This window comes from Struthio camelus, chromosome 2 (genome assembly GCF_040807025.1).
Source record: "Struthio camelus isolate bStrCam1 chromosome 2, bStrCam1.hap1, whole genome shotgun sequence".
NCBI classification, from domain to species: Eukaryota; Metazoa; Chordata; class Aves; order Struthioniformes; family Struthionidae; genus Struthio; species Struthio camelus.
The window spans coordinates 105262810-105290586 of NC_090943.1; the positions used below are offsets into that span (position 1 = coordinate 105262810).

The following is a 27777-nucleotide window of genomic DNA, read 5'->3' on the forward strand; positions in this document are numbered from 1 at the left end:
TAGAATCCTTCTTATACACAATGTTTAGGTCATAATACATAAGTGAACTTGTAATTTGTGGAATTTCTAATATGATCCTAATGAGACAAATGGGCAAGAAAACATACTGGGAATATTAGGTATTCAGGCTACGTGGTATTTGTAAGAGGAAATGGGAGCCAAATTTAAGATTGAGTTTGAATATTGCTTTTAAGAAGAGCACAAAGTCTTAGAAATGTCAGTTCCTGTAACTACGGCTTTTTTATGATTATTACTATTTTAAAAGTTAGAAATTATTTTTGGGAGTAGGTTCTTTCTTCTTTCTACTCCTCGAACCAAAGCCATCGACATTAGTGGAAAGTTTCCAGTTTGAAATATGAATTGGGCCAATCTTTCAAGGGTACACTTTTATTGAGAAAACATAGAAAGAAGAAAAAACGTGAAGTCAATGAAATTATTTCAGTGAAGGCACACTGGGGTAAATTGGGGCAAAGGAGTGCTTAGTTAAGCCCCAAAAGTCCCTCAGTGATTCAGGTAAGCTCTCGGAAAGGGGCTCTTCTGCAGGTATGGGAAGAAAAGCAGAAAGTAAAACCCACTTCTGCACACCCTGCAGTTGGTAATAATATTGAATTCTAGAGTAGCAGAGGAGGGCAGTGACATTACTTGGTTTACCGACTGTGTAATAGTGGTACCCTAATGGATCAACCCAAAAGAAGAGTGTTAGCTAGTCAGAGATGGACTCTGCACAGAAGGACTCACAGTCTAAAAACGTAAGATAGACAATAAAAGGAAAGCAATGTTAGTATCCCCATTTTATGGGTAGGAAATGGAGCCCTGAAGAAATTAAGTGCCTTGCTCAAAGCCATACAGGAAATCAGTGTCAGAGGAAACAAATGCAAACCTGAGTGTCACTGTAGTTCCTTCCTCTCAATACATTTTTGTTCATCAGGGCTGCTTTCAATTAAGTCTTTTATTGGGGACATCTCTTTCTAACTATGTTTTTTTATTGCAGGTCTCACATGGTGGACCTGGGGAACCTGTAGAATTACGAGTGTCTCCAGCCAGCTTCTTTACTGTGTTTTAAGAACCTTAATGAGCCCCCACAGAAAGCAGAAATACCTACATCGAGGGGGAAAGGGAGGGGAGAGGCAGAAATAGCAGCATTGTGTGCAGTTTTTAGTGTGCGGTCCAGGTTCACAGAGTGGCGTGTAAACAATCTGATTTGCCACGTTTAAGGACAGGCACAATTTTAGGAAATCCAAACAACCTGTTAGCCTACTGACCTCCAGATAACCCATTCAACAACAATGAAACTCACAGAGTGCTAGGCAGGCAGAGAAGGGGTGCTGGAAAGATGCTTTGCTGCCATAGGAAACGGGCCAAGCAAAACTCACTCGTCATTTTTCATGTTCCCTTGATGAGTTTGTAAAAGGAGAGGAGTAGCAACTTGCTAGAAAAACTCTTTCCTGACACAGAGACTCACGGTGAATTTTGCTGCCATGCAGGAGCCCAGGTACCGGCACTGAAACTTGGTACTGTCTACACTTGTCTCAGCCCTCTCCCACAGGGACTCTGGTTTTTCACAGACCGGGATGAAACGGAATCCACAAAGAGCACGGCTCCATATTGTCCCCAGCTTTTCATCCGAAGGGCATAAACGCATTGTATAAATCAAACTCTTTTGCTTTATATACATACTGTCAGTGTGGGATATGGCTATTCAGGCAAGGGGAGATCCAGAAACATATAGGCACATACAGAATTGAAAATTGAGAAAATAGTATTAAAAACAGGGGCGGGGGTTGCCTGCATGGCTACTTGACAACATTATACATTTAGTAAGCAGCTGTCTATGAAAATACCTGAAAGAGAAGCAGAAGGAACAAAGCCGTTCACCCTGTCTAGGTTTCTGATGCTGATGCAGAGTAGGGTGTCGGTCACACTGTAACTAAATCCTTTCTGGGCAGGAAAGGTTTGGGAAACATGAGGAAAGGTTATGTAGTAAGGATTCCCTGCCATTCATATTTTTCATCTAGGCATGCAGTTCCCTTCAGAAAATACTTCAAGGCAGCGATTAGGAACCAGAATATACTGAAGTGCTTTCTTGACTAATAAAAACGTCCCCCTCACCTTTACTTAGCTAGTCTGATGTGTAGAAATCTATGTTTAAGTGAGGCTTGCCAGTGGCGGTGGAGAAGATAGGATGACTGTCTCCTCACTTTTGCTAATCGGGATCACTTCTAACTGCTAGGAACTGCACTAGTGATCAGAATGAAATTATATGTAAAACAGTATTTTATATAGATCGAAACTTTCTCAAAGCTTGAACTGGCTATTCACCACACTGTAGGAATGCAGAGGAGAAAGACTATTACAGTTTCACCAGTTTGGTACTCTTCTTCATATGAAGCTAGAACACCACTGATAGGTGGGCTAATAACAACAGAGAGCAAAAAGAAACAAAAAGAGGCTACAAGGAGCAGTTTCATCACAAGCCTGTCTCTGCCTGTGTCTCTTCAAACAGTGCAATCTTTTCAAAAGTATTTTAACTGCTCTCCTCACAGTCCTCTGTTGTAATGTACTGAAGCTTCCTTACATCCAGCCCTTGGATAAATAAAATCAGCGTGCATGCACTGTGTAGGAATAGCAGCAGTCACTGGTACGGTAATGTAAGAGCAAGAAGTCTTGTTCTTTATCACCCTGTTACATTGGTTCTGCAAGCCTAGCCATAAAAACCACTTTGTAACAATAGCTAATATCCAACATGTCTGCAACAAAGCACATTTTCCATGTAACCTGACTGTATCAAGTTCGTACACTCTACAGGAAGAATGAGTTGGAACGGGAAGAAAGGAGGAACATTGAGCATTAGGAAAACTCAAAGGAACATTTTATTGTAACACTTATAATAGAAAGTTGGGGGGTTTAGTTTCGCCTCAAGGTGTAACTTACTAATAAAAGTTCTGGAAAACCTGCTGTGTGTAAGAACCTTGGCCTATGATGTCAGAAATCATTATGCACACAGGGGCTATTTACAGCCTCGTAAAGTTGTAGACAAGGAAATTGTTGCTGAAATATAGTTTCAAAAGTTTAAAGGTAATCATTCTACTGATGTGTACGCCTCAGCTATTGAATAGATCTTTTAAAGGGTTCTGTGGAAACCAAAAGATCATTTGGCTTTCATTGTAAACATTCACCTATGTTTCTTCCTAAGTGTGGGTATAGAACTGCATGTATGTATGTCCAGGGTAAATGTGAGGTCTTTATTTTTATTCAAGAACTGTTTGGGCAAGCCTATAAATTAAGCATACGCATAAGGGTGTTCAGAAGTAAGACAAACTGGAAACAGTTTTCACTGCCCTCTTTTTCATTCCCCATTTACCCACGAGGGGTTGGGGGCAGGGGGGGAGAAGAAGAAAATAAAGAAAATAAGGAGAGTGCGAAGAACTAAAAAGGGAAACAAAAAATTATTTTTTCAGTCTTCTAAATCTAAACATGTTTTTATGGAAAACACTGGAACATTTAATTAAAATGTGTGTTTTTCCACTGTGATTTTTCATCAAACAAAGAATCATGGACACACAGTGCTTGATCCAGGTATCACCAAAGTTTGAGGCAAGAGCTGAGTTTGACAGGTCAGGAGATGCCTACAGGAACCTCTTGAGGCAGAAGTAACTCTGACTCATACAACTGGGACTGCCACTGCAGTATTTAAAATTGGGGGAAAAAAATGTTAAGTGTAGAGTGATCTGTTTCACTCGATTGCTGCATGCTCTTTTATTCTTTGGCCGTAAGCATTTTAATTGCTGCCATAGTGATTTTTTCCACCACTCAGAAAAAGCTCTGTGGCCAGGTGTTGTCTGTCATTTGTCCCACAGTAGCTGGAAATAATATAATTACAGAAATAAAGAAGAATGTGCTTTGCAGCATTGGGTATAACTAGCCAGTCCAAGCATTTTCCTACTGAATCACTTTTTCAAATATTCCTTCTCACAGCAGCTCAAATGATTTTCTAGCTCTAACTGAGCTAACTTCTCAAGCATTCCACTTATATTTATTTTTTCTAATGCACTTGTCAGCCACTTCAAACTCCACCCCAACCCCTGACAGCAAGGCCAATCGAACACCCTCTTATTGTGGTTTCATAGGGAACCGACTCAACGGCCGCAGAAATGGACTGCACCCAATGGCAAGAGACCAAAAATAACTGCACCACTTCCACTTTTTTTCAATGCCTCTGCATTGTTCCAATAGCACAGAGATGTTACTACTGATTAATACTGTTATATAAATACTGTGCAAAATGGGGGAAAGCGTTAAGGTTCTTTCCTGCTTTTACTGATGTTCACAGTAAAATTTCCATTGGCTTCAACCGGATTTGTATACACCACAGTCACACTAACATAATTTCATTAACTTCAGCTGAGTTATTGCCTGTTTATAGCAGTGTAAGTGAGTGGAAAATCAAGGCCAACAGGGTAAGAAATAATCCTATTATCCTGCCCAGCAGGACTGCGTTGGGTTTAGATCTGAGGTTTAGGCTTAGTGTTAGTCTCTTTGGTTACGTCAGTTTTTAGGCCTCTCCAGACACTCAACAGCCATTGCAGTCCATTCACTCTCCTCTCAGTCTTTGTGACTCTCCTCCTTCCCTCCATTAGCCGTACCTACTTCCTCACCAGGTATGGCCAAAGGCCACGGGTAAGTCACCAGCAATTCAGAGGGCTTAGTGAGCTGCTCAGTTAACAACAGATAACGCATGTAAACTTGGGGAAAGTTCTTCAAATTTGATGATTTGCCTGTGCCATCACAACGCACCTTAGCAGTCCCGAAAGGCAGCAGCGTGCATGGATAGGGGGAGCAACTACACGAGTCAGTCAAGTTTCCCTCACATCCCTCCAACCCTATAAAGCTCAGATTTTACCCATTCACCCACATGGTTAGTACTTAGCCTGCCACATCCCTTCCATCTATAACACTGACCACCAGTAGATCCGTTCTGCTAATACAAATGCTGTTATATCAAGCTTTCCTCATGGGTAGCTGCCATTTTCAAAATTGGTTGCCCGAGGTTTCATCTCGGTATTCGCTCACTCTTACATCACCCAGTGTCCCACAGGGTGCTGCAAATATAACACAGCAGCCATTGAAGAAAAGGTGATTTTTATGGACTGTGCTGGAACTGGAACAAGCTTCAGGTGAGGAAAACAGCAGGGCAAGAAAAGTAATTGTATTTGGCACTAGTTCCTTCGCCATGTAGCTAGCCAGTCTGGACCACATTTTTGGTGGTTTTATATAAATGTTTTTTATATATGTTTTATGTAAGATATATGTAAAGATGCATAGGTAAAGGATGTATGTCCTTGTGATTATGCATAGGTATACTCTCTCACCCTCTCTCTATCTGTATGTGTGTGTGTGTGTGTGTGTGTGTGTGTATACACATACATATATATATTTATATACACATATATAAAATCTTTTCACAATTTTCCATTTAGGAACTAAACAACTGGTAACAAGCCTGAATCTGTCACCCTTAACTTTCAGCTGGGAATGCACCACTTCACAGTGGCCAATCTCTGAGAAGCAATAGTATTAAAATAAAACTGAAGACAAGTTGAAAATAAAGACAGTTATTGAGATGTAATCCGTATGTGCACAAACATCACTGTAAGTATTATTACACCCAGATGTCCCAATGAGATGAATGGCTGAGAGTGCTAAAGGGGCTCAAACCTATAATGGCAATGACATTTCTCCACCACTAGCATCACACTTTTTTTTTCTTTTTTGAAGCTAGGAGACTGAACATACTTGCTCCTCTGAGCCAAATTTTCCCTTGGAACTCCACCACAGAGTTCAGGAGCTGGAATAAGTTATCCATTGGAGAATAAATTAGTTACTGGCAGGACAGCTTTGGCACCAGCTTAATCTTCCAATCAGTTGCTCCACTAGCATTCTTCTACCCTGCAGAAAAGGGCACGTCCTCCTGGGCCCAGCATTTCTCAGGGTGGATTTGTAATAAAAGAACCAATCTGAAGGGGAAAAGATGTGATGTTTTATGTTAAACAGATAAACTCTTTCTCCACTAGGGCCCACAGGCTTTTTTTCTTTTTTTCTTCTTGAGAACAGGAGGAGAAGAAGGAAAAGCTTAATTCAAGTAACAGCAGGATTTTAATAACTACATATGGGACATCATATCCTTTCTTCCTCATGGAGCGGCAGAGCTGCACTGAATAGCATGACTATGTCTGGTAGATAGGTTCAGCCTTTCCCCATGGGAAGTTTCTGCCTCTCACCCATACCACGGCTTTTGTTCCTTTTCTTTTTCTGCCTTCTTTCAGATGTCTTTAGAGCCTCCAAGTCACAGTGGTTGATCAGTGAAGGTAATCAGTTGCATGGTTAGCCATAAGAGCTGTAGGCTACCCATTAGATAGGAATCCAACCCTTATATCTTACTAGAACGCAGCAAACAAAGCCTCTGTCTTCTGAAGCTGCTCGCTATGGTTCCCATGAGGTGTCTTTAGTAAAGAGATGACAAGAAGGAGGTGTATTTTCATATACATATTGGATCAGAGCCTCCATACAGTGCTGCCACCAGGTATTGTGCTGTGAGAACATCAGCAAATCCCTACTGTGCACCACAGCCTCATTGTCCAGGGGCTGGGACACACACCTAGCAGTAGCCTTCTCACCAGAGATTATAGTGTATATCCTGGTCCTCACACAGCTTGCGAAGTGTTGTGATAAGCTCCCAGAGCATTACTCTGCATCTCAGCATCCCTTGTGCATGTTGCTGGGTTTCAAAGCCAGATCTGGGGCGAGAGCTGGAGATGGGGGCAGGTTCTGCTCATGAGATTGATCCTCTTTGGGGTCTGCCTGCCAGCACCTCTTGCCTGCACCTGCTGCCCCCTCCCCACGTCATCCAGCTGTGGCACTTTTCCTTGGCCAGCATGCCCAAGGATGCCCACCTCACCACCATTGTCTAACTCCACGGCAACTCCCTGCTGATGCAGGTATGGTTTTGCTTCTGAGGGTCTTTCTTCATCTTCAGCAGCCTCCATCAGCAGCCCTCACCCGGTAATAAGAGGAGGCAGATACAGAGAGGAGCCCACTGCTATCACAGCTGCCATCCACTGTGAACTCACCCTTGCACCCACACAGCATCTGGCCCTGGGAACTGCACCCTGTCCATGCAGGGCTCTTACCTGGCAGCCTGAAAACCCAGCCCAGGGCAGTGCCACCACGGTTCCTGTTTACCCAGCCCACTCCCCTTATACCAACTTTGCTGCAAGAAAGGAGCAACACCAGCTCCCAGAAAGACAGCCCACCTGGTAAATAATGAGCTGTTTATACCCCTTACCTATACAACTATTCCGTACGGTGAGGCAAGGCAACGCAAGGCACATTGTCCCCAAAATCCAGTTTATTCTATTTACTTTTTATTTGCATTTTTGTTTTCATGGCAATTGAAAAGCAAGGAAGTGAAAGGAATTTAACTGTATCTAGCACCTGAATAGATCTGCTATTTCGCATGTAAAATGCAGCTCTAAAGCTGCTTTATGTTTCTGCAGAAGAGAAGGGATGAAACTCCTTCCTGATTGTATTGATTGGACGTTTTTCCTGGTCCCATTCAAACAGCTCTTCATATCCAAACAGCTGCAAGCATTTTCCCCTTCCAGTTAGCCCCTGAACAAAAGCCTGTACATTGAGAAAGCCAAGTCTTGGCCCTCCCTTTTCAGTGTCGGGTTGAAACGGGGAGACTTTTTGTGTGTTCTCAGCTGAGAAGCAACTGAGGTCCTGGGAAAATATACCACTTCTGGAGAGATCAGTACTGTTAATGTGTGGATGACTCCACAGGCCATGCCAGGGAGCAGACCTGTGGTCTCTGTCCCTCTCCATACCACGTGCCCTGGTGTTTCATTCCTACCTCAGTCCTGCCCCAAGCACCTTTTACTGTTAGCAGTTTAATAGAAAAACTGAAGAAATCTTTGCGGGAGCCTTGCTCTGTGTGTGACCATTCTCCAGAGTTAACAAAAGTGAGAAGGGACTTGGGTCCAGCCTCCCCTACAATTCCTGCGGGGATGCCTGTCCTGGGTTGTTTGCACCCAGATTTCCCCTTTGGTGATGGCAGGAGGAGCCCCTCACTCAGAGATCCTATTCATTGCTGAGCCCCAGAGCAAGGGGATTATTTGTGGCCATGTGACCTAAATCCCCTAACAAATTTCACCCTTGCTCTCCCTTTGCTCCAAACAATAAAACCTCCCCTCAGAGTTTTAATAAATGTGAGCACATAATGTAAGTGTGATGTCAACCTCCTGTTTAAAAGGCATCGCAAGTCTTTATAAGTAGAGGATATTACCCTGCCTTGGGACAAATACGAGGCGAGAGTTTTCCCTTCTGGAGAGATGGTGTTGAAACCCTGCCGGCCTAGGGGAGAGATTGGGCCGAGGCTGAGCCGGGCTTTGGCGGAGCCCCAGGCAGCACCGCGGTGCCCGCCGACCTGCTCCCACTCCCACCCCCAGCCCACCACCCGTGCCTCATGGACGCCCTTCTCTGCCTGTCAGCTGCGGGATTTATTTCCGTGGCAAAAAGCCGGCAAGGCTGGCGTTATCAGCAAAGATGACAAGAGCACCAAACAAGTGGGCCTTTTGAAATCGTGAGGCGGGGGCTTCCTCACCACCCGGTGACATAATTCATCTGAGTGGGAGAAACAAACAAACAAACAAACAAACATATATATATATATATATATTTATTTATTTATTTATTTATTTATTTATATTTAAAAATTGATGAGGTCCTGAGCTATCGGAGAAAGGTGCACAGCCGGGCTAGGCTGTGTGCTGGGGGGGAGGAGGGGGGTTTCCCGGGCGGCGCTGGCCCGGCAGGTGAGGGCAGCGCCGCAGCCCCCATTTCCAGGAGCCCAGCGCCACCCAGCGGGAAGGCCGCGCCGGCCGCGCGGGGCTGCCTGCGGCGGCGGGGTGAGGGGGGGGCTGCCGGCGCTGGGGCAGACGACAGACCCCAGCTGCCCCCGCCGCGGAGGCGCGGCGGCTCCGACCCTCACTCCCGCCACCGGGGCGGGGGGGGGGGGGGGGGGGAAGTCTGCAAAGGGCATCGCTTTGCAGCCTCACTCTTTCCTCCCCACTTTTTTTTTTTTTTCCCTCTTGGTTATTCCCCCTTCTGTTGCGAAGGAAGAGATGGATGTGCCATTCCGCAAAGCCCTAATGAATTTGGGAAAGCAAGCAATAATGGTGTATATACTGCGGCAGTGAAAGTTTGAAAAAAAAAATTAAAAAAGGAAAAGTAAATCATTTGGAGGGTTTTTTGGCCCGGAGTCCATGTTTCCGAAAGGTCAGTGGTATCATTTTGACGTTGATTATGTAGCTGTTCTGGTCTCAAGTATGCTCCCCTCCCCTCCTAGCGTGGTGTGCGAGGATTGTATTTGAAAGGGAGGAAGCAGATACCGAAAGTGATGGCTGATGAATTGTCTAAACCCTTCAGGGACATTTCGTGCGGGGGCTCGGAGGCAGCTCATCAATAAAAGCCTCCCGGATGGAGGAGGGAAAGAGAGAAAGTGTGACGGGAGTATGTATGCGTGGGGACCCTGAAGGCACCGTCGCCCCCCCTTCCCCTTTGATCCAAGGGGGGACCTTAGCAGACTCAGGCCTTTGGAGACACCGATGTAGAAAGGTGTATACGGCGGGAGGGAATGGGGGAGAGGTGCATCCCGTAAAAACACACACAAAAGATGTAAAATCGGCTTTACGGTTTCCTGCCGCGCCGCCTCGCAACGCCCCTAATGAGCAGCGCCGAGGCAGGAGGTGGCGGGGCCGCGGCCGCAGAAGCCGTGCCCCCACTTGGCAGGCTCGCTCCTTAGGTGCGAGCTCGGATTATTACTTTTTTCCAAACTATGTTCGTAAATCATGTAATAATCCGGCACTCAGTAACTCGGCCCTACCTTTGAGTGGGTCGTTATGTTTTATGGGCTTTACTTAAAAATTAATGAAAACCTCTCACGAAAGGGGGGAGGGGGGGGTGGAAGAAAGGGAGGGATGGGGGAGAAAAGGGGAGAGCAGTGAAACCTGCTCCTGATTAGTGCCTTGCCCGGCCGCGAGGCCAGGGCTGCGGGCTAGGGCCGCTCCGCGCCCGCGGACACCGCCAGCCGCGGGCGAGGGGCGCGTACAGCCGCCCGGCGGTGCCGAGCTGGTGGCCGTCCGCACCGCCGAGGGGCCCTTCTTCTTCTTCCAAAATTAAAAAAAAAAAAAAAGCCGCACACGCTCCGATACTAAATAGACACCTCTCATCCCACACCCCCCCCCGCGCCTCGCTCTCCGCCCTCGCTGCCCACCCGGTGAGACACCGCTTTCCGGCCCCGGGGAGGATTTCCCGGGGGTTTCTGCGGGAAGGGGATGTCGCCGCTGCGGCGTTTGGGGTTGGCCCGGAGCCCCCCGGACGGCGGCGAGCAGGGACTGAAGCGCAACCCGCGGCCGGAGCTGGGGCACCGTCGCCTCGCTCGCCCCGGGGAAGCTATTTGTCTCTTACACATGGTACGGCGAGTAATTAAGGCCGAAGCACGTATGAAAATTATTGACAACGGGTAGAGTCAGAAATCTCATTTGATCGGAATGTAAACTTGGGCGGGTTAGAAGCCAGTCAAAAAGGTGCCGTGCGTTCAGATCTCGGGCCAAACTGTGTTTGCGCTCGTTTGCGGCTGTCATTGCAGTTTGCAGAACGGGATTAGGGGGCTACTTTTTCTAGAGCGTTGTAGAGACACGGTGAATCCTACGAAAAAGGCTGCTGTTAATATTTTGCACCGTCGCTGTTGGCTATTGCACGACCTTAACCACAGAACAAGGGTTAAGACCTGAACGGGATGTGCGCGGGGGGATCGTATCTGACATTCATCTCTTTTGCAACGTCCCCTTGAAGGTCTGCCAAAGGCAGAACTGTGCCTCGCTGTCCGCATTGGGAGCACTGCAGACCCCTACACGTTAATGTAAATGCCTTTCGCCGAAGTGTGCCTCTCCGCTACCACCGCCTGGCTCCTTGCACTGAGCTCTCGCAGCGAAGCTGACAGCGCGGAGACCGCGTTTGCTCTGATCTCGAAACATTCCGCTTCTTATTTTACCCCGCGCCTATCACGTTTTATTTACACCGACAGAGGATGCTCGGAGACAAAAGAGTATTTTTTTTTTTACGTCAAAGATGTTTTATATTTTTGGAAGGCTTGTGTTTCCTTTTAAAGAGGTGACCTATATCCTGACCGCTGTAGGGGGTTTATTTTGATGCTCCGGGAAGTTCAGTTGGAGCTGTGCAGAGCTGGGAGGGGATAAAAATCTGTAACCTTGTCATCTGGCATAGCAAGATCTACCCACACACGCTCGGTGGATATGTTCGAGGGTGACACTTATAAAACAGACACTATATATTCTACGTGGAGCATGTGTTTGTACAGGTTTGATCGGTGCAATATCCGCGGGAGTTGCTACGGTCTACTGCAAAACCCGCGTGGTGTGCGCTAAGAGCAGGTCTCCTGCATCAGTCGGACGGAGCCCTCGCTTTCCTCCGAGCCTTTAAGCACAGCGTAGCCGGGGAGGCTGTTAGGATTAGATCTCCTCCGCCACCCAGGGAAGTCAGGGCTGTCTGTCAGCATCTCTCTGCCCGGCTTTGTCCCACCAACTCGGCACCCGTGGCGGGAGCCTTGAGGATGAGACTGGCATGAGCAGCCCGCTGGATCCAGGGCGCTGCACCCTCCTGCACCCTCAGCAGAGCCCAGCAGCTGTGGGGGGAGGCTTGCTTTACTAAACTCCGAGTTTAGCAAGCCGGCATGAGAGATGGCAGCCCCAGGAGAGAGAGTGGGCAACCCAGGCTGTGCCCAGCCTCCCCCGGCCCCAGCACACACAGCCCCAGGCAACTCCCGCAGCCCACGGGGCGACTTCACAGGGCCTTTGCGGGGTGTCTTTCTGCCACGGCTCCCGTGCGGTGAGGAGGACGGGATGGGAGGCACGGCATGAAGGCAGTCTAGAGGTGGGGGGTGCGGGGTGGGGAGGGAGCAAAGCAACACGATAACAAAATCTTAAGCTATAGGTGGCCTTCCGAAAAGCCTGAAAGCTGAGAAACTCATCTAAGCACGCTGAAGAAAGCAAATGCCCGGGAAAGGAGAATCTTTCCAGGGGAGGAAAAAAAATGTCTTCGAGATTCCAGTGTTCAGTGTTCACACTTTCCCCTCCCCGGTGTCCTCAGGCCCTAGGAGACCGCACAGTCCCTGCTCCTTGCAGGATGCTCCCGGAGGCCGGGGTCCTGCGTCCCCAGTACGGGGGATTTGGGTGACGCCTCTTCTCCCACCTGCTGAGGCTGATTTCCTCTGAAAAACACTCCCCCATAAGCGAATAGATTTTGCTCTTCACATGGCTTCTTGCCTAAACTTTGTTTCTTGCCTGGGCTCTTCCTCCTTCCTAGGGCACTGAACATGGTTGCCCCAGGTGGCAGAGTTGTGTACCAGAGGGGAACGAGGAAGCTGTCGCTCTTTAAAGTCATGACCACTGCCTTCACGGAGGTGTCCTGACCCGGGCTTCGTTCCCCCCACATCTCGGCACTGCTCACAAATGTCCTAAGGTTTCTTCACGAGAAACCAGATCGCCCTGTGGCGATCCCCAGGGAACCCCTCTGCAAAATGGCACGGGAGCTACACTTTTTTTGTGCAGTGAACATGTTCAGTGATGCTTTTGGGGCTGGGCTGTGTGGTTTTTTTCTTTTTCCTCCGCAAGGAGAAGTAGGCCTCTGCATTTTGCGATGAATGTCCTTGTCTGCCTTTGAGATCAGGAGGTGCTCCGGCATCCTTGGGTGCTTCAAGCTCCAGGGTGCCGCAGCCTTCTTCCTTTTCCTCTGCCTCTGGTAAGGAGAGAGACCCTTACTCTTCAGTAGGAGCCGAGCAGAAGGGTCCTGATGCAGCCTTCAGGAAGACGTCTATAAAAAGAGTCACGCCTGCTACCCATGCGTAAGCAAAGAAAAGGGGGGGGGGAGAGAGAAAACGGAAAAATCTCTCCAAATAAACACTGGGATCTCACGGCTACTGCCAAAGGTCCCGAGATGTCAAGAGGTCCCGGGAGCAGCACAAAGGACGGGGCAGCACCGTTGCGCGCCCCGTCCGCCGCCGGCCTTTCTGCCCCCTCCGTGCGGCGTCCGCCCGCCTTGGCAGGGCTGGGCCGGCCCAGCCGGTCCCCGCTCCCCCGGGGCCGGCCGGCTCCTCCGGCTCGGTCAAATACCCGCATGCCCCTCGTGCGGATCCGGACCTCTGCCTGCCGCTGCCTATCGAGATCTAAATCCAGGCACCCTGAAACTGACAGTTGAAGGAAAATCCTCCAGGGCTTAAGGAAACGCACTTTTACAATACTGGAGGGATTTGTTTAAGTTTCAGTCTCGGATTTAATTGAAAAAACGCTTCTCATCTGCAGGACCTCAGAAGAGAGAAAGAGCCTGAAGCACGCAGTTAAAAAAAGGGGGGGGGGGGAGAACAGAAAAAGGAAAAAAAAAAGGAAAGGTCTCTGAGATAACCGTAAACATTTATCTTTCATATTTGTCTCCCATTTTCTTAACTGGGTTAGCTAAGTTATTTCATTTAGCCAACGAAGCAGAGGGGTCTATGTTATGAACATGAAACTGAAACCGCAATAATGAAGAGATTTCCTAGAATAAAAACGATGATTATAGAACAACATCTGAGTAACCAAATCTGCCAAAAAGTTTAATTTCCGTATACTCTGGTAAAACAAACCAGTTGTGCTCCAAAGCTGGGATCAACTCAGAAATGGATACACCAACCAAAATAAACATCTCCACCAAACAGCAAATGCACTTCTGTTTAATCAGGGGCACTTCAAACCATCTTTTAAATTCTCAGTACCATGTCTTGGAGACTTCTTAATGCTATGTTTAAAGCAATCGTCTGCTACGTAGAGTACATTCTCGCAGGTATAAGGCAGCTTACTGAATGCGTTACCCTCGATTCTCTTCTCAGCTCTACTTAAACTGTAGATTAATGCAGCATATGGCTCTCTTCCATAGGGCTTCTGTGCTCGCTTTTGGTTCGGTGTCCGTGTTGTTTTGCACTGTGGAGAAAATAATGACATTTTCTTACATCGTGACATCTATCTTGGAGGTAAATTCCTCTCCTCACTCCCCTGGTAGTACTGACCAAAATGAGCTGTCTGAAATTTGGGCAGGCTAGAGTCCTTTTCAGACAAGGGGTCCCGCACCCCTCGCCCTTGTATTTAACCTCGTAAAGTTCGCCGAAATTACGGGGAGATATCATTCGAGAGTAGGAAGCTGTGACAGTTAGACAGATGTCCCGCCGCTGAAGGCGAAGAACGACGGTCAGTTGCCGATGTAGCGGGGGAAGGATGTTTACATACAAAAATACCGATTTAAAAAAAATGTCTCCATATGGGTTCTTAAAACGAGATCAGGAGTCATCCGTCTGTCCCACCACCCGGCACCCCAAGAAAAAAATGATTATTTGTTTTTACTGTGGGAACAATTTAAACCGGTGCCCCAGGAAAGGTAAACACGGTCTATTGACGGAGTGATTATTTTTTCTATTAAAAATGTGTAGTAAACATTGCTGGGCTTTGTAGTATTTTTCTTAGCTGATTCTCAGGTACAATCAAGCCATTTTCGGACACATTCCCATGTACGTAGCAGCGGTGATCTGGAGGAAGCTGTCGACGCCTGTTCAGTTAATTTAGGTTTTCTTTGTCTAATTACTGTGGAGCTTAGGGAAAAGGAGCCGGGCTCAGGGCAGTAAACTGACACTTGGTCTCTGTGTGTGGTATCCAGGCAGAGTTTGATGGAAAAAGCCTGCTTCCACTCAACTGCAGGTCACTGTCTGGGACCAGCCCCACCCCCTCCCTGCCTGTACCCACCAGCGAGCTCTCAGCACGGAGCTGCGCGAGAGACACACGGACACACAGACACACGCCCAGACACACACACAGATACACACGCAGCGCTCCAGGCTCGCTGATACGGCGTCCTGCTTCCCCCCCTCCCCCCCCCCCCCGCCCCTGTGCCTTTGCTCCAGCATCCCTGTCTGCTCTGCTTCTCGTCCTGCCGCCGTCCTTCCTCTGTCTCCGGTTTGATCCCGGAGTCTCCTCCATGATCTGGGAGCGGGCCTTTGCCTCCGCCTGCCCCTGTCCTCCCCTCCCCTCCGGCGCCCCGTTTCCTCCGGCCGAGCACGTCTGCAAGCAGTGCGACCCACTCGCTGGACCGGGATGGCAGCCGAAAGGAGGGAGGGAGGGAGGGAGAGGAGGGCGCATCCCTCGTGCTCGGACTTCACTCGCATTTATTCGCTATTGCATTTTATACCGGGGAGGAGGGAGAGGGGGAAAGCATTGGTAGTGGGCAGAGAGAAACTGTCACGGACTTAAAAAAAAGCAGTTTGGTGGGCTTGGGAGGCAACAAACGCTCTGCCTGGGGCTCCGCAGGGCGACGGACCCCTCACCCACACACGCACACACACACACTCGCGGCAGCAGCCGTGCCCGCGCGCCCCGGGGCGCTGCCGCAGCGCTGCGGACTGGCAGCCGCTCCCCGCGGCCGGGGATGGAGCGGGCAGGTCCGAGCCCGAGGAGGTGGTGGTGGTGGTGTGGGGGAGTTTCCTAGCATCTGCCCTGCTCCGCGTCCCGGCTGCCCCTCCTGCTTCCCCACGCGTGGCCGGGGCGAGGCGTACCGCGGAGGCAGCGGGGAGGCCGGCGCCGGGGACCTGGAGCGAGCAGCGAGGTACCCCGGGGGCCGGGCCAGGGGCCGGGGGCTCGGGCTGCCCCAAGGAGGCGGTAATGGTGTCATTGCGTGCGTGGGAGCCGGCAGCCACAGCGAGCTGGGGACGGTGCCGCAGCAGCCACGGCAGCAGCAGCGCCTCCTGCCCCAATGACGAGTGGACAGAGGCCAGCTGGAAAGGGGGTGGTCTCTCTTCCTCTCCCCTCTCTCCCCCTCTCCCTCTCCCTCTCACCGCTGCCGGGCTGACTTCTCGGCCGGATTCCGGGGGGTCTGCAGGGAAAGACAAAAAAAAAAAAAAGAGCAAGATTGAAGAAACTGATAGGCGGCCGCGCTGTGTATGGCTGCCGAGCCTTTTACGCAAGAAGAAAGTATATATGAAAGAATAACTGTGCGGAAGGGATTGGGAAGCGGGGGGGGGGGGAGGCTCTTGCGCTTCCTCCCCTTACCGGATTAGGCAGAGGGCCGGTCCCCAGGTGGGGGGCAGAGGAGGAAGCGGAGCGGCGCTGAGCGGAGCCTCCGCGGGCGGCGCGGCGCGGCGCGACGCGGGGCGGCTGGGGGCCGGGCCAGGGCTGAGGCCGGGGCCGGGGCCGGGGCCGAGCGGGTCCATCCCGCCAGTGCCTGGCTCCGGCGGAAAGGAGAGGAGCCATTGCGCAAGGGGCCGGCGGGAGGGATGCGCTGGGCGCTGCCTTGGCCCCGCCGCCGCCCGCCGCACTGAGGAGGTGCCCGGAGGACAGCAGCTCCCATCGGCCCCCCCTCTCCACTCTCCCCCCTCCCGGCGGGGCACCCCCCGCCCCGGTACCCACCCCGCCCGGCTCCCCCCCTTCCCTCCCAGCCTCACCCCACCCTGCCCCATTCCCCTCCCTCCGCCAGATGACCACCGCGAGCGGCCAGCAGCGGCTGGAGCCCCCCGTCCCTCTCCGCTCCTGCAGCCCGGCTCCCGGAGCTCTCCAGATGAGCCGGCCGCCCTCCTCCGCCCTGGAGACCTCCACCTCCTCTTCCTCCACCTCCACCTCCTCCTCCTCCTCCTCCTCCTCGTCGGCGGCGGCGGCGGCGTCCTCCAAGAGCAAGAAGGCCAGCTCGGGGCTGCGGCGGCCCGAGAAGCCTCCCTACTCCTACATCGCCCTCATCGTCATGGCCATCCAGAGCTCGCCCTCCAAGCGCCTGACCCTCAGCGAGATCTACCAGTTCCTGCAGGCCCGCTTCCCCTTCTTCCGCGGCTCCTACCAGGGCTGGAAGAACTCCGTGCGCCACAACCTCTCGCTCAACGAGTGCTTCATCAAGCTGCCCAAGGGCCTGGGCCGCCCGGGCAAGGGCCACTACTGGACCATCGACCCGGCCAGTGAGTTCATGTTCGAGGAGGGCTCCTTCCGACGGCGGCCCCGCGGCTTCAGGAGGAAATGCCAGGCGCTGAAGCCCATGTACCGCATGATGAACGGGCTGGGCTTCGGCGCCTCCATCCTCCCTCAGGGCTTCGACTTCCAGGCGCCCCCCGCCTCCCTCGCCTGCCACTCCAACGGCTACAACCTCGACATGATGCCCAACGCCATGGCCAGCGGCTACGAGGGACTCAGCGGCGGCCACCACGTCCCGCACATGTCGCCCAACCCCGGCTCGACCTACATGGCCAGCTGCCCGGTGACTGCCAACGGGGACTACGGCCCCGACAGCAGCAGCAGCCCCGTGCCCTCCTCGCCGGCCATGGCGAGCGCCATCGAGTGCCACTCGCCCTACACGAGCCCTTCGGCTCACTGGACAGCCTCCGGGGCATCGCCCTACATAAAGCAGCAGGGCCTCCCCGCCACCAACGCGGCCTCCTCCGGCCTCCACTCCAGCGTGCCCTCCTACTCCCTGGAGCAGGGCTACCTGCACCAGAGCCCCCGCGACGACCTCTCAGGTAGGGGCCCGGGGGCGGCCAGGGGCGGCGGGAGCGCGGCCGGGGGCACGGTGCCGCCCGCCCGCCTGCCCCGGCGGGATGCTGCCGGGGGTTTCCGTGGAAAACAAGGGCCACGCAAGGGGACCCCCAACCGGGCCGGCGCCGGGAAAACAGGGGTATTACCTGCTTGAGGGAGGCAAATAAGAGAGAGGGTTGGAGCTGCTGTGTCTGACACGGGTGTCTGGGGGGGGGGGGTCTTACTCCGGCTCTGCGCGTCGCTCCCTCTGGCCCAGCAAAGGCTGCCCCGAGGAAAGCCGGGCTCCGTGCGGAGCCTCCGGGGTGCTGGCAAAATGTGCGCTCCGCCGGGAGCAGGGCGAGCGCAGCGCCCCGCGGCCCCGGGCTGCCCCTTCGCCCGGCGCGGAGAGCCGTCAGGGATCACCGCCGCGCCGTGCAGTCACAGCCCGCCGAGGTTTGCAGCGGGAGCAATCGAAAAAGGTGTTAAATATTATCTGCAAAGCCCTGCGGGCTGAGGGGGAAAAACCCGCTAATCTTTAAAAATGTGAAAGAGATTAAAGGAGATCCAGCGTATTTCTGCAACCGGAGGAGAAAGAGTTTTCTGGGCTCTTTCTCCGGCCCCTCCTCGGCCGGTGATTACAGACAATGTCTGCTTAGAAAAATCCTAGCACAAAAATGGGTAAAAGATGTTGGGCTCTTATGGGGAAATTTTCCAAATAGCCTTTTTAAACGTGGGTCCCGGAGGTTAAGCAAACAAAGACAGTCTGGGCTGGACCACACCGAAGAGGATTTTAGCCCGACTTAACCCCTATGAGAGCGGGGTCTTGTTCAATTTTATGGGAATTTCAACAAGTAACAAATACAGGCGACCCTCTGCTCTGAGACCCCTCCCGCCCCCTCCTTGGGCGCCTGTCAATCACTCTCCTGTCCTTCTCCGAGCCCCGCACCCTGCCCCAGCCTCCCCAAAGCCGGCTGCTGCCGCAGGGAGGGCGAGCTGAGAGCTTTCTCACCGGCGCGAAGAGCAGCCTGGGTGTCAGGGGAGAGGAGGGAGTCTCAGTCTTTGCTGTTGCAAGATTTGCTCCGTTATCTGGGGGAAGCGGCCCCAGTAAATAGTCTCACTACAGCGCCTAGGCAGAGGCAGCTAGGGAGCAGGCTCCCCGTTTTCCGGGGGTTTCGGCCCAGAGAGCGCAGGGCGCCCCGGCCGGGCTGCTCCGTGCCCACGGCGCTCTGCTGCTGAATTTTAACTCCACTTTTCGGAGATTCAGTTAGCTCTTCCACGTGGCTGGGCGTTCAGGGCGAGACCGGAGCAGGCAGGCGGGCTCACAAGGGCATGTCCCGCCGAAATACCTACCTTTTACTTTTCCAATAATCTGCTTTGATTTTTGTTGTTGCTACTTGGGCTTTTTGGTTTTCTTTTCTTTTCCTTCTTTTCTTGTTTTTTTTTTAATTATTTCTGTGTGTGTTCATTTTATATTTTGCGGATCCGCGGGCCTCTCGGCGCTGGGGGCGCGGGGCCCGGCCACCTCAGGGGGACACGCGTGGCTCGGGAGCGCAGCTTTCCAAGGCTGGGTGGTGGATCCCCCTCCTCCTGCGAGACGCCCGAGGTGGGAAAGGCGAGTCCTGGAAGAGAAAACCCCAAGAACAACATTTCAAAAAAAAAAAAATCAGACAGAGTGAGAGGAAGAGCTCGGGTTCCCCCTGAAGCCTCTCACCACAGTTTCCGAAGCTGAGGTGGCTTAAATCCGAATCGTTTCAGTTCAAGGAACGGATATACCCGCTTACAGACCGACGGACGCTTTTTAATGCCGACGGATAAGCGTCTTTTTTCCAGCAGCTCAGATTTAGTACCATCAGTTTGCAAAGCGGCTTTTCTCTGGTTATTTTGCATAGCCTCTGCTCTGGAGTCAGGATCTGGGCCCAGAACTGTAGTGGAAGCCATTCCCATTCCTTATTAGCTAAAGAAAAATTTTGCGTGGATCCACTCCTTATTTGTGTGTGCTACATAAAATCTCGGCGGCACAGAAGTTTTAGTAGGGAGAAAGAAGATGGGGGAAAAATCACTCGAGATCCTTCATTCGTAATTATTACCAGTAATAATGTTTCTCCTCCTCTCCCCGTAAAAGCAGCGGCAAGTGCGTTTCGCCTGTCCCTTCCTCTTAGTTAAATACAAAGCGAATTCGGTGGCAATCGCTGTTGATCGGTTAATAATCCTCTACCCAACGACAGCAACTGGTGTATTTAAAACCTTGAATTTGCATCAGACCCAAGAATAAGAGAAGAAAGAAATTGAAAACAGGAGGCTCGGTTCCACTAAAGGATTTTGAAGCTGGGGCGGGGGGGGGGGTCGGATTTTTTTCACACACTATTAAATCCTGCTAAATGATTGAATCAGGATTGTAATAAAGTGCCCTGGTTTATGGTGAGCATACCAGCAGGGTTATTAGAAAGCCGAGGAAATCCAGCGAAATAATCACTTTTATAAAGTGAGCTCTGCGGGGTGAAGGAGGGGACAGCGCTCGGGAAGCCGGGCTGTGCCGCCGCCCGCCGCCGCCTGCTCTGCCCGCCGACCGGCCGCCACCGCAAGCCGGCTTTGCCGGGGGAACAGCGAAAGGGCTGGGCTCTGCCGTTCCGGGGAAAGCCGCGGACGTTTCTCTCTTTTTGGCAATCCCTCCCCCTTCCTCTTTATTTTGCTGTCTTTTTTTTTCCCCTCCTCCTTAGTCAGATTTGACAGGATCCCCCTCGCTGAGTTCGATACCCACACGGAATCACAGCCCCCCTCTCCCCACCCCGGCTCCATCCTGCAGGCCTTGCTCAGGCAGTTGTCCTCTCCCAGTTGGGTCCAGTAGGAACCCCGCCAAACTACAGGTCAGAGCATAGCCCTACGGTGCGGGATGTGTGCGACTGTGGGGGGCGTGATCTCCCACAAAGCCCTTAGACTCTGTCCCCCGACAAACTGCCCTAGGCTATGGGAAATGAAAGCCGGAATTTGAAAGGTCTTTTTTTTTTTTTTTTTTTCTGTCGGTGCCGGTGATGTACTTCTCTTGTTGCTGTTGATGAATCGTAGAGCTGTCCTCAGTCTGCATCTTACTTTTATGAAAACACACTCCCGTATAGGCATGCGGGCTCCTACACATACACCTAAATAAATGCATTATCAACACACAAACGTATTGTGGTTGGAATTCAACCTGCAGTCACACAGGTCGAAAACAAAACCCCCCAAGAATGGGGAGAGGAAGGGGAAAGAGGGAGCAAAGATCGGAATCAGCCTCAAATATCTGCGATGCATCCAGAAAAATATGCCAATCGCATCCTATCCTTGCATTCACACTACACATCCCACACACGAACGCAAAGCCTGACCCAGCCCCACACGCTGATAAACACGCAACGCAGAGGGGCAGACATATGTGTGCTGGCATAGAAGGGATCCCCGAAACGTGCGTGTGTCTAGACTGCAGCCGTACACGTGTGCATGGGCGCGCATCCCCGCACACGTCGCTACGCACAGCCTGGGCGCCACGCGCGGTTCGTGCGCACTCGTGTGGTTCATGGTCCGGTCTGGGCGCAGAGAGGGCCGGGGGTTTACACAGGCCGGGGTGCAGCCCCTAGCAGAGGCGAGTGCACGCCACCTTCCTCGCTCGGGAAAGGGGGACCTTCCTGGCCGGCCACGGGGACCAGGCTTTCCCGAGGGAAGAGCCCGGGCCGCTTCCAGGAAAGCCAGAGAGGAGGAGAGAAGGGATCTCCCAAAGCCTGCAGGAGGGAGCCTCAGGAAGGGGGGATTCATAAATGTGTCAGTCCTGCTGCGCGGAACCTTTCCTCGAAGCATGCGAGGGAGAAAGGGCTGCTCAGCCGCAGCCGAGCTACCTGATTGCTGAGCAGCTCTTCTTATTTCCTTCTCTTGCAGTGGGATTGCCTCGCTACCAGCATCACCCCTCTCCGGTGTGTGACAGGAAAGATTTTGTCCTCAATTTTAATGGCATTTCTTCTTTTCACCCTTCCGCTAGTGGATCTTACTACCACCACCACCACCATCAAAGCGTCTGTCAGGACATCAAACCGTGCGTGATGTGAAGGCAGCGCCCCAACAGAGACAATCTGGTGGCAGTGAACAGAGCCGAGGTGTAGACGGACCCACGCAGATAAAATATAATGTGCACTCTGATAGCATTGAATAGTACACGAGTCACTTAGCAAAACTACCTAAGGAAGCAGTGTTTTCGGTTCCCCTACACTCCCTGAAGGACACGTACAGCTGATAAAACACTCCAAAGCTCTGCCTAGAAAATTGCCTTGTGTAATGTGATGGGTTAGGTGAGGCTCAAGTGTTCTTATGCCAAGTCTGACCTGGTTAATCACGAAATGCTTTTCCGTGTTCTCCTAAGGAATCAGGCTTGGGGAAAGTGAACAGTTCGATGTATTTTTATACGAGAAAGTGTCTTGGAATAGGAAAAATCTCCCAGCTCAGCACCTGCGAGGATTCCCCCTTCCGTTGTTGCGTTAACGGGACGTTATTCCTTTTTTCTCTCCTCAAGCCCCTCCAAGGACACTTTTTATGGACTCCAGCACCGACCGATTGATATTATTAAAACAATATTTTTAGCCCTTTCGTGTATAGACTTTAAGAAAAGTTCATTTTTTTCCAGTATTGCAGCAATACAACGTTTTGTTTTTTATTTTTACAAAAGTTGTTTTCTACCACAATATTTTTAAATAAATATTTTAAATAAATCTCGTGTATACTCACACACTATTGCTTTAAAAGGAGAATATATTTGCACTTATGTATACTTTTTACAGTTTGCCAAAATATTTTGATGTACAAATTTTTTTTTTCCAATAAAATGTATATAAACGAACGCACACTGGACAGGCACTTCTTTCCTTCGGCTCCTTCCGAGAAACCTCCTTTCCCCTTACATCCCAGAGTGTTAGAGCTGCAACACCAAATCTTTTAGCCGCTGAAGGCAGAGGAGAAGAGCGAATCGAGGGGGGCCGTGCCCGAGGACCCCAGGCTGCGCTGCCCACCCGCCCACACTGCCCACCCTCCTCCCCCCTCGCTGCTTGATAGACTTTGAAATAATCCGGGGGGGAGAGCGACACACAAAAGCGGTAAGGTCCACAGGGCCTGCTCGCTCTCTTTCAGGGCTGGATCCGGTCCGAAACGCCCTGCTGGCTGTTTAGGGCTATTTCCAGGTGTCCCCGTCCCCCGACGCCGCCTGCCCATCCGCTCCCGTCGGGGCCCCTGCGTGCCGCGGCGGGGCTTTGTCAGGCCCCGGGGCAGGATCCCGTGTGCCGGGGGGCACGTCCTGCGGCGGGCGGCGAGAGGGATCGGAAATAAAACCGTGGCTTGACGAGGACTACGGAGGCCACCGAGAACGGCGTGGCCGCAGAAGGGGAGAGAAAAAAAACCCAAATAAATAGAAAACGAAACAAAGCAGCAGCGAAATCAAAAGCGGCCCCGAAATACCCCAAACACAACAACACAAGCCCCCGAGGTACCCTGTGCCCAGCCGCGCTGAGCGGCCCCTGCCCGCAGCCGTGCGCCGGCAGCCGGCCGCCGGCCGCCGCTCGCCGGCGCATCCCGCGGAGGCGCCGCGCTCCCGGGCCGCCCCCCGTCCCCACGCGGCCCTTCCGCGCCCCCCGCTCCCAGGGCTGCCCGGGGCGCCCCGCCGGCCTGCGCGGCCGCGCAGCGCAAGGAGGGGCACGGCCGCGGCCCGGCACCCCTCCGCGCTGGGCCACCCCCGCTCCCCCCCGGCCCGCGCTCCGGCACTTGTAGACGCGGAAGAGCGAGGGCGTTTCAATACAATTATATATATATATGTGTGTGTGTGAGTGTGTATATATATATATATATATATTTAATTCTTCTTTTTTCTAATATGTATTTATGCTCAAACATGCCCTTTTCTTCCCTGAGCTTCTCAGGGCCTGTGATAAATTATATAGTCAGTTTCAGAGTTTGCTCCGACCACAGTGCTGTGTTTACATTCTTTCCGAGGCAAGCCTGCATGGTCGTAATTTATATCCTAAACACTTGAACGTAACTTGTTTATACAGGAATGACAGGACCTCAAAGACAAAAAAACTGCACTTGCCTAACACGGGGCCTCGCGCGGGGTGCCAGTGCCCTCCAGCGGCCCGTCGCCGGCATCGGCCTCCCGCACGACCTAGCCTCTGCCCAGCCCCGCCGCCGGTAGCATTGCAGCTTTGACTGCATTTTTGTACTAGGATTTTTTTTTTTCCTGCTTCTGAATGCGATTACATCCCAGAAAATGTGTCTCATGCTCCCACTGACTGTGCTCCTAAGAAAGTAGAAGGATTTGTTAGGGCATCCTTCAGTTTTGGGCTTCCTTGCTCCCCTATAATGATTAAAGACTATTCTCTTTCCACAGGTCGAGGTTCTCTTTTTGCAATTAAAGCTTCCCAAACAAATGACATTTCAGAAGCAGTGCTCTTTAGATATCAATATATTCCTGGCTGCTGGCAGTAAAATGAACCCAGTCTCTTTTTTCTGAATATAACGGTGACCAGCAAATAATAGGGAAGAAGGAATTGGCCAGATTTTTAATTTGATTTGATTTGATTTGATTTTGTTTTGATATTTGCTTTTATTATAGTACTTTCTACCATAGGAATTTGGTTCTTGTTTAGACTAAAGAACTCCAGCGGCCTCAGAGCTAGTGAGAGTCAAGACCCGGGGCTACACCACTGAGAAGACAAGGTATTTGTCTCTTAGCCATACACTTAAAAAATCTTTTAGTCCTTTTACATTTGTTAGCAATCACTGAGCATGCCCGACTGCTTCATATTTTGGAGAAAGGAAGTCTTTGTTAGAGATCCAGCACCCTGAACCTTCTAATCACATATTAGTTGTTGCAGTACCCATCTCTGAGACCCCTGGAGGGCTTCAGCATCAGAGAAAACTGAAATTTCTAGTGTAAAAACAAAAGCAGGAATCTAGGTATGTATATTTAGTCTGAGCATCGTGAAAGACACCAGGAGGGCAGACCCAAATCTGAATGTGCATTTGCTAGTCACTTTGTGGGGAAACCAGAAGTTGCTATGCTAAAATGCCCATCAGTTGGTATAAAATGCTGGATTGTCTGTATCTGTGCAGCTTTCTAAACTGGTATTCTTTTCTATGACAACACTTCATTCTCTTCCTCTTTATCTTTTGTGATCTTTTCATTCCTTGCTTGCTGAGATGTCCCTTACTGCTTTGTGCTCTATTAGTGAATTGCAAAATGCTGAAGCCCTCCTTTTTTTTTTTTTTTTTTTTTTAACAGTGCTTTAGTCCAAGTAGCGCCCAGCAACAATCATCCCACCTACATTGACTGAGTTTGACAATACGGTCACCCTTGATTTTTGGTCTCAGGATCCAGCCCATACAACCACTTTCTCTTTACTTGCGAGCATAAAGTAGGATGAAAACAGACAGCTTTAAGGGACACTTTTAGTTTATCCTGAAGAAGAGTTTGCATATCCAAAAAGCTACATTACTTTTTCCAAAAAGATCAGTTGGTCTCATGCTTTAGTAATGCCTCTGCCACAAACTTTGTCTCACTAATGACCTCATATCGCCACAGCTACAAGAAAGCTACTACTAATTACAAATAGTTACTCATCTAGACTGATCGTGTAGCTCACATTTGGTGAGGCACTGGGGCAAATGGATTGAATGTAGACTAATCCAAACATTTCCATTATTAGAGCACACTAGGCAAAGTTTCCGCAGGATGGGAATGAAATCACACTGCAGTGCCTCAAACAGTTTGCGTGTGATCTGCTATAATCTTACATACATATTTTCTCCATTCTCTGGTTTCATCACTGTCTTACTGCCTCAGTAGGGGGATTTTGCTTGTGAGGGTGTTTATGTTACACAGAAACAACTCTCAACCACTCCAAAGTTGCGATTGTTTGAACAATCAATTTAATGTTGGCAAAATTAGCCAAACGCAGAGATATCTTGTGTGGGATGTTGAATTTCTAGTTGATAGCTGACCAAAGTGTTCTTTAAAAGTCATTTTATTAATCCCTTTAAAACCCCTCGCCTATTATTCTATTAAGACCAACACCAGATTAATTTCTTACTACATTTCGTCCCAGCTGGCAAAGTACTTTGAGCCAACACAGTATTTTCAGTTTAGTCCAGGAATTTTAGTCTTCTTTGGAAGCAAAGAAAGCTAAAGTTTTTTTTTTTTTTTTTATTCAATCACAATAAGCCTGATTTTATTGAACTCAGAAAGATTTGCTCATAACATATACATGAGGTAATATTTAAAAAAGTCCATTCAATAAAATGCTAGCTATGTCACTTAGTCCCTGAGAAAGCAAGGTACTGCTTTCAATTATAATTTTAATATACCTGAGCATGAGAGTATTCCTATTAAAGTCAATGGGATTAAATATATGCTTAGGGTTAAAAGTGCTTTGCTGAAGAAGGATGATGCAGTGAACTGGGAGTAGAATCAAACACTACAGGTTCCTCCTATATGCTGCAGCTAAGGAGTATGTAAGAACTTGAGTAGAATATACCTGATCCATATACAGAATGAAAATTAATTCAAAACATACTCTAGCTTTGAATAGAGATGTATTTTATGAAACCTGCTGGCATTAATCTGCATGAAATACTGCCTTAGCTAATAAGAACACCCGGGCTTTATTTATATATCAAGCCATTTGATAGATACAAATGAAGAAAGAGGTAAATAGAAGCCAACATATTTTTGAACAAAAGCCCAGAGGTTCTTTCAAAGTTCAATGATCTTTCTGTCTAGATTATAAAGAATTCAGAGCAGTTTTGTGTGGCTTGCCAACTACCGAATACAGCTCCAAAACATCTGTAATATTAAACAACTTCAAGCCTCCTTTTTATGCTTGTTTTCATCCAACAATGATTTATTGAAATCTATTGGCTTCTCCATTGGTCATTTCTAAAAAGAAATATGCCGGGAGGAGGAGGAGGTTTTAAAATTTGTTGGGACACCATTATCAAACCACAGCTGGAACTAGAGGTATTTTAACAGTTGATTTAGATTTATTTAGGAGATTATGGAAAAAAGTTAACTTTGCTACATTGGGTATTTTAACTATTGTAAAGTTAATTTACAGTGTTGGGCAGAGAACCACTGGACTCAGGGGTATTTGACGTTTTCAGTGTAAATCAAAGCTGTATTGAAACTGAGCTTTTGAGGAATTGATAAAGGACAGATTCCTTGGACTAGATCCTCACTGGTAACGTTTTCCTTGCAGCAGAGCTGCAGCCCATTAATTTTCACTGTCCAAATACAGGTAGCATTAGTTTAAATTAGAAGTTTTATAACTGATTTAGCTGAGCTACTGAAATCCTTTATGTACACAATCTTATCTCATTTTCGGAGATCCTCTTTGGATTGGTTTATACGTGTCCTGATTAACATATACCAAACACATTTCACTTTATGAGGGCTATCTTTTTTTTTTTTTCATCACTTCAAACCAGTTTAAAATTACTCCCTGGGACTGAGTCTCATGCACAGCAGTTTTCTGATATGTTGAAAGGTGTGATTTAGTTCAAACTGCATAACTGTTTTTTATGGACACTCCGTCATTGTAATCCCTCATTTATACATGTACAGCTGCAAGCTACCCCCATACAATGAAATTTAAAGTGGTATCGGCTCCCCAAAGCAGATTGAAATTAAACAGCATAGTGTTTGTGACTAGACAATGTTGTGTTAAAGAGCTGCAGCTTTCCCCCATGAGAAAGCTGAATGTTAAAAACTGTATCTACAGCATGGTCACAGTGAAAACTCTCAGACAATTTTAATTGTTGAATCAAGGCTTCAAAATCAGCCCTTGGGTCTTCTTACATTTTTAATCTAAGGGTTTCCCTGCGAAAGATTTGCTAACCATTGCTGGCCTGCAGAGCATTTGCTGGTGACTTAGAGATAGCTGTCTGGTTACAGGACACTGGCTCCCCTTCTTTGTGGTGGGGAGAATACGAACAGATGGGAGGGGGAAGATGCAGTAATGATGAGAGGCAGCAGCATGATTCACTCGTTTCAGGAAGGAACAAAAGCACCTTCCACATTAAAACTTCTGAAACACAGAAATGTTTCCAGCTTCTGCCACATCTGCATGGG

At 49.8% G+C, this 27777-nt stretch overlaps 1 protein-coding gene and 1 long non-coding RNA gene across 2 annotated transcripts; one reads left to right on the forward strand and one right to left on the reverse strand.

The window, feature by feature from the left end:
- Positions 1 to 13700: 13700 nt before the first annotated feature.
- Positions 13701 to 16320, reverse strand: LOC138065996 (uncharacterized). Its single transcript, XR_011139103.1, has 3 exons — positions 16203 to 16320; positions 15710 to 16026; positions 13701 to 14090 (listed from the first exon to the last, which is right to left on the reverse strand). It is a non-coding gene; the product is annotated as an uncharacterized lncRNA (long non-coding RNA).
- Positions 15721 to 22501, forward strand: FOXF2 (forkhead box F2). Its single transcript, XM_068931995.1, has 3 exons — positions 15721 to 15759; positions 16627 to 17650; positions 21552 to 22501. Exons 2-3 carry the CDS (start codon positions 16627 to 16629, stop codon positions 21716 to 21718), a joined length of 1191 nt encoding a protein of 396 aa, XP_068788096.1. The 5' UTR covers positions 15721 to 15759; the 3' UTR covers positions 21719 to 22501.
- The last annotated feature ends 5276 nt before the right edge of the window (positions 22502 to 27777 follow it).

Excerpts from the sequence above, each read along its gene's own strand:
- FOXF2 (XM_068931995.1), top strand. The coding sequence starts at position 16,627 with ATGACCACCGCGAGCGGCCAGCAGCGGCTGGAGCCCCCCGTCCCTCTC. Across the intron at positions 17,651-21,551 it reads CCCCCGCGACGACCTCTCAG|TGGGATTGCCTCGCTACCAG; the intron begins GTAGGGGCCCGG and ends CTTCTCTTGCAG.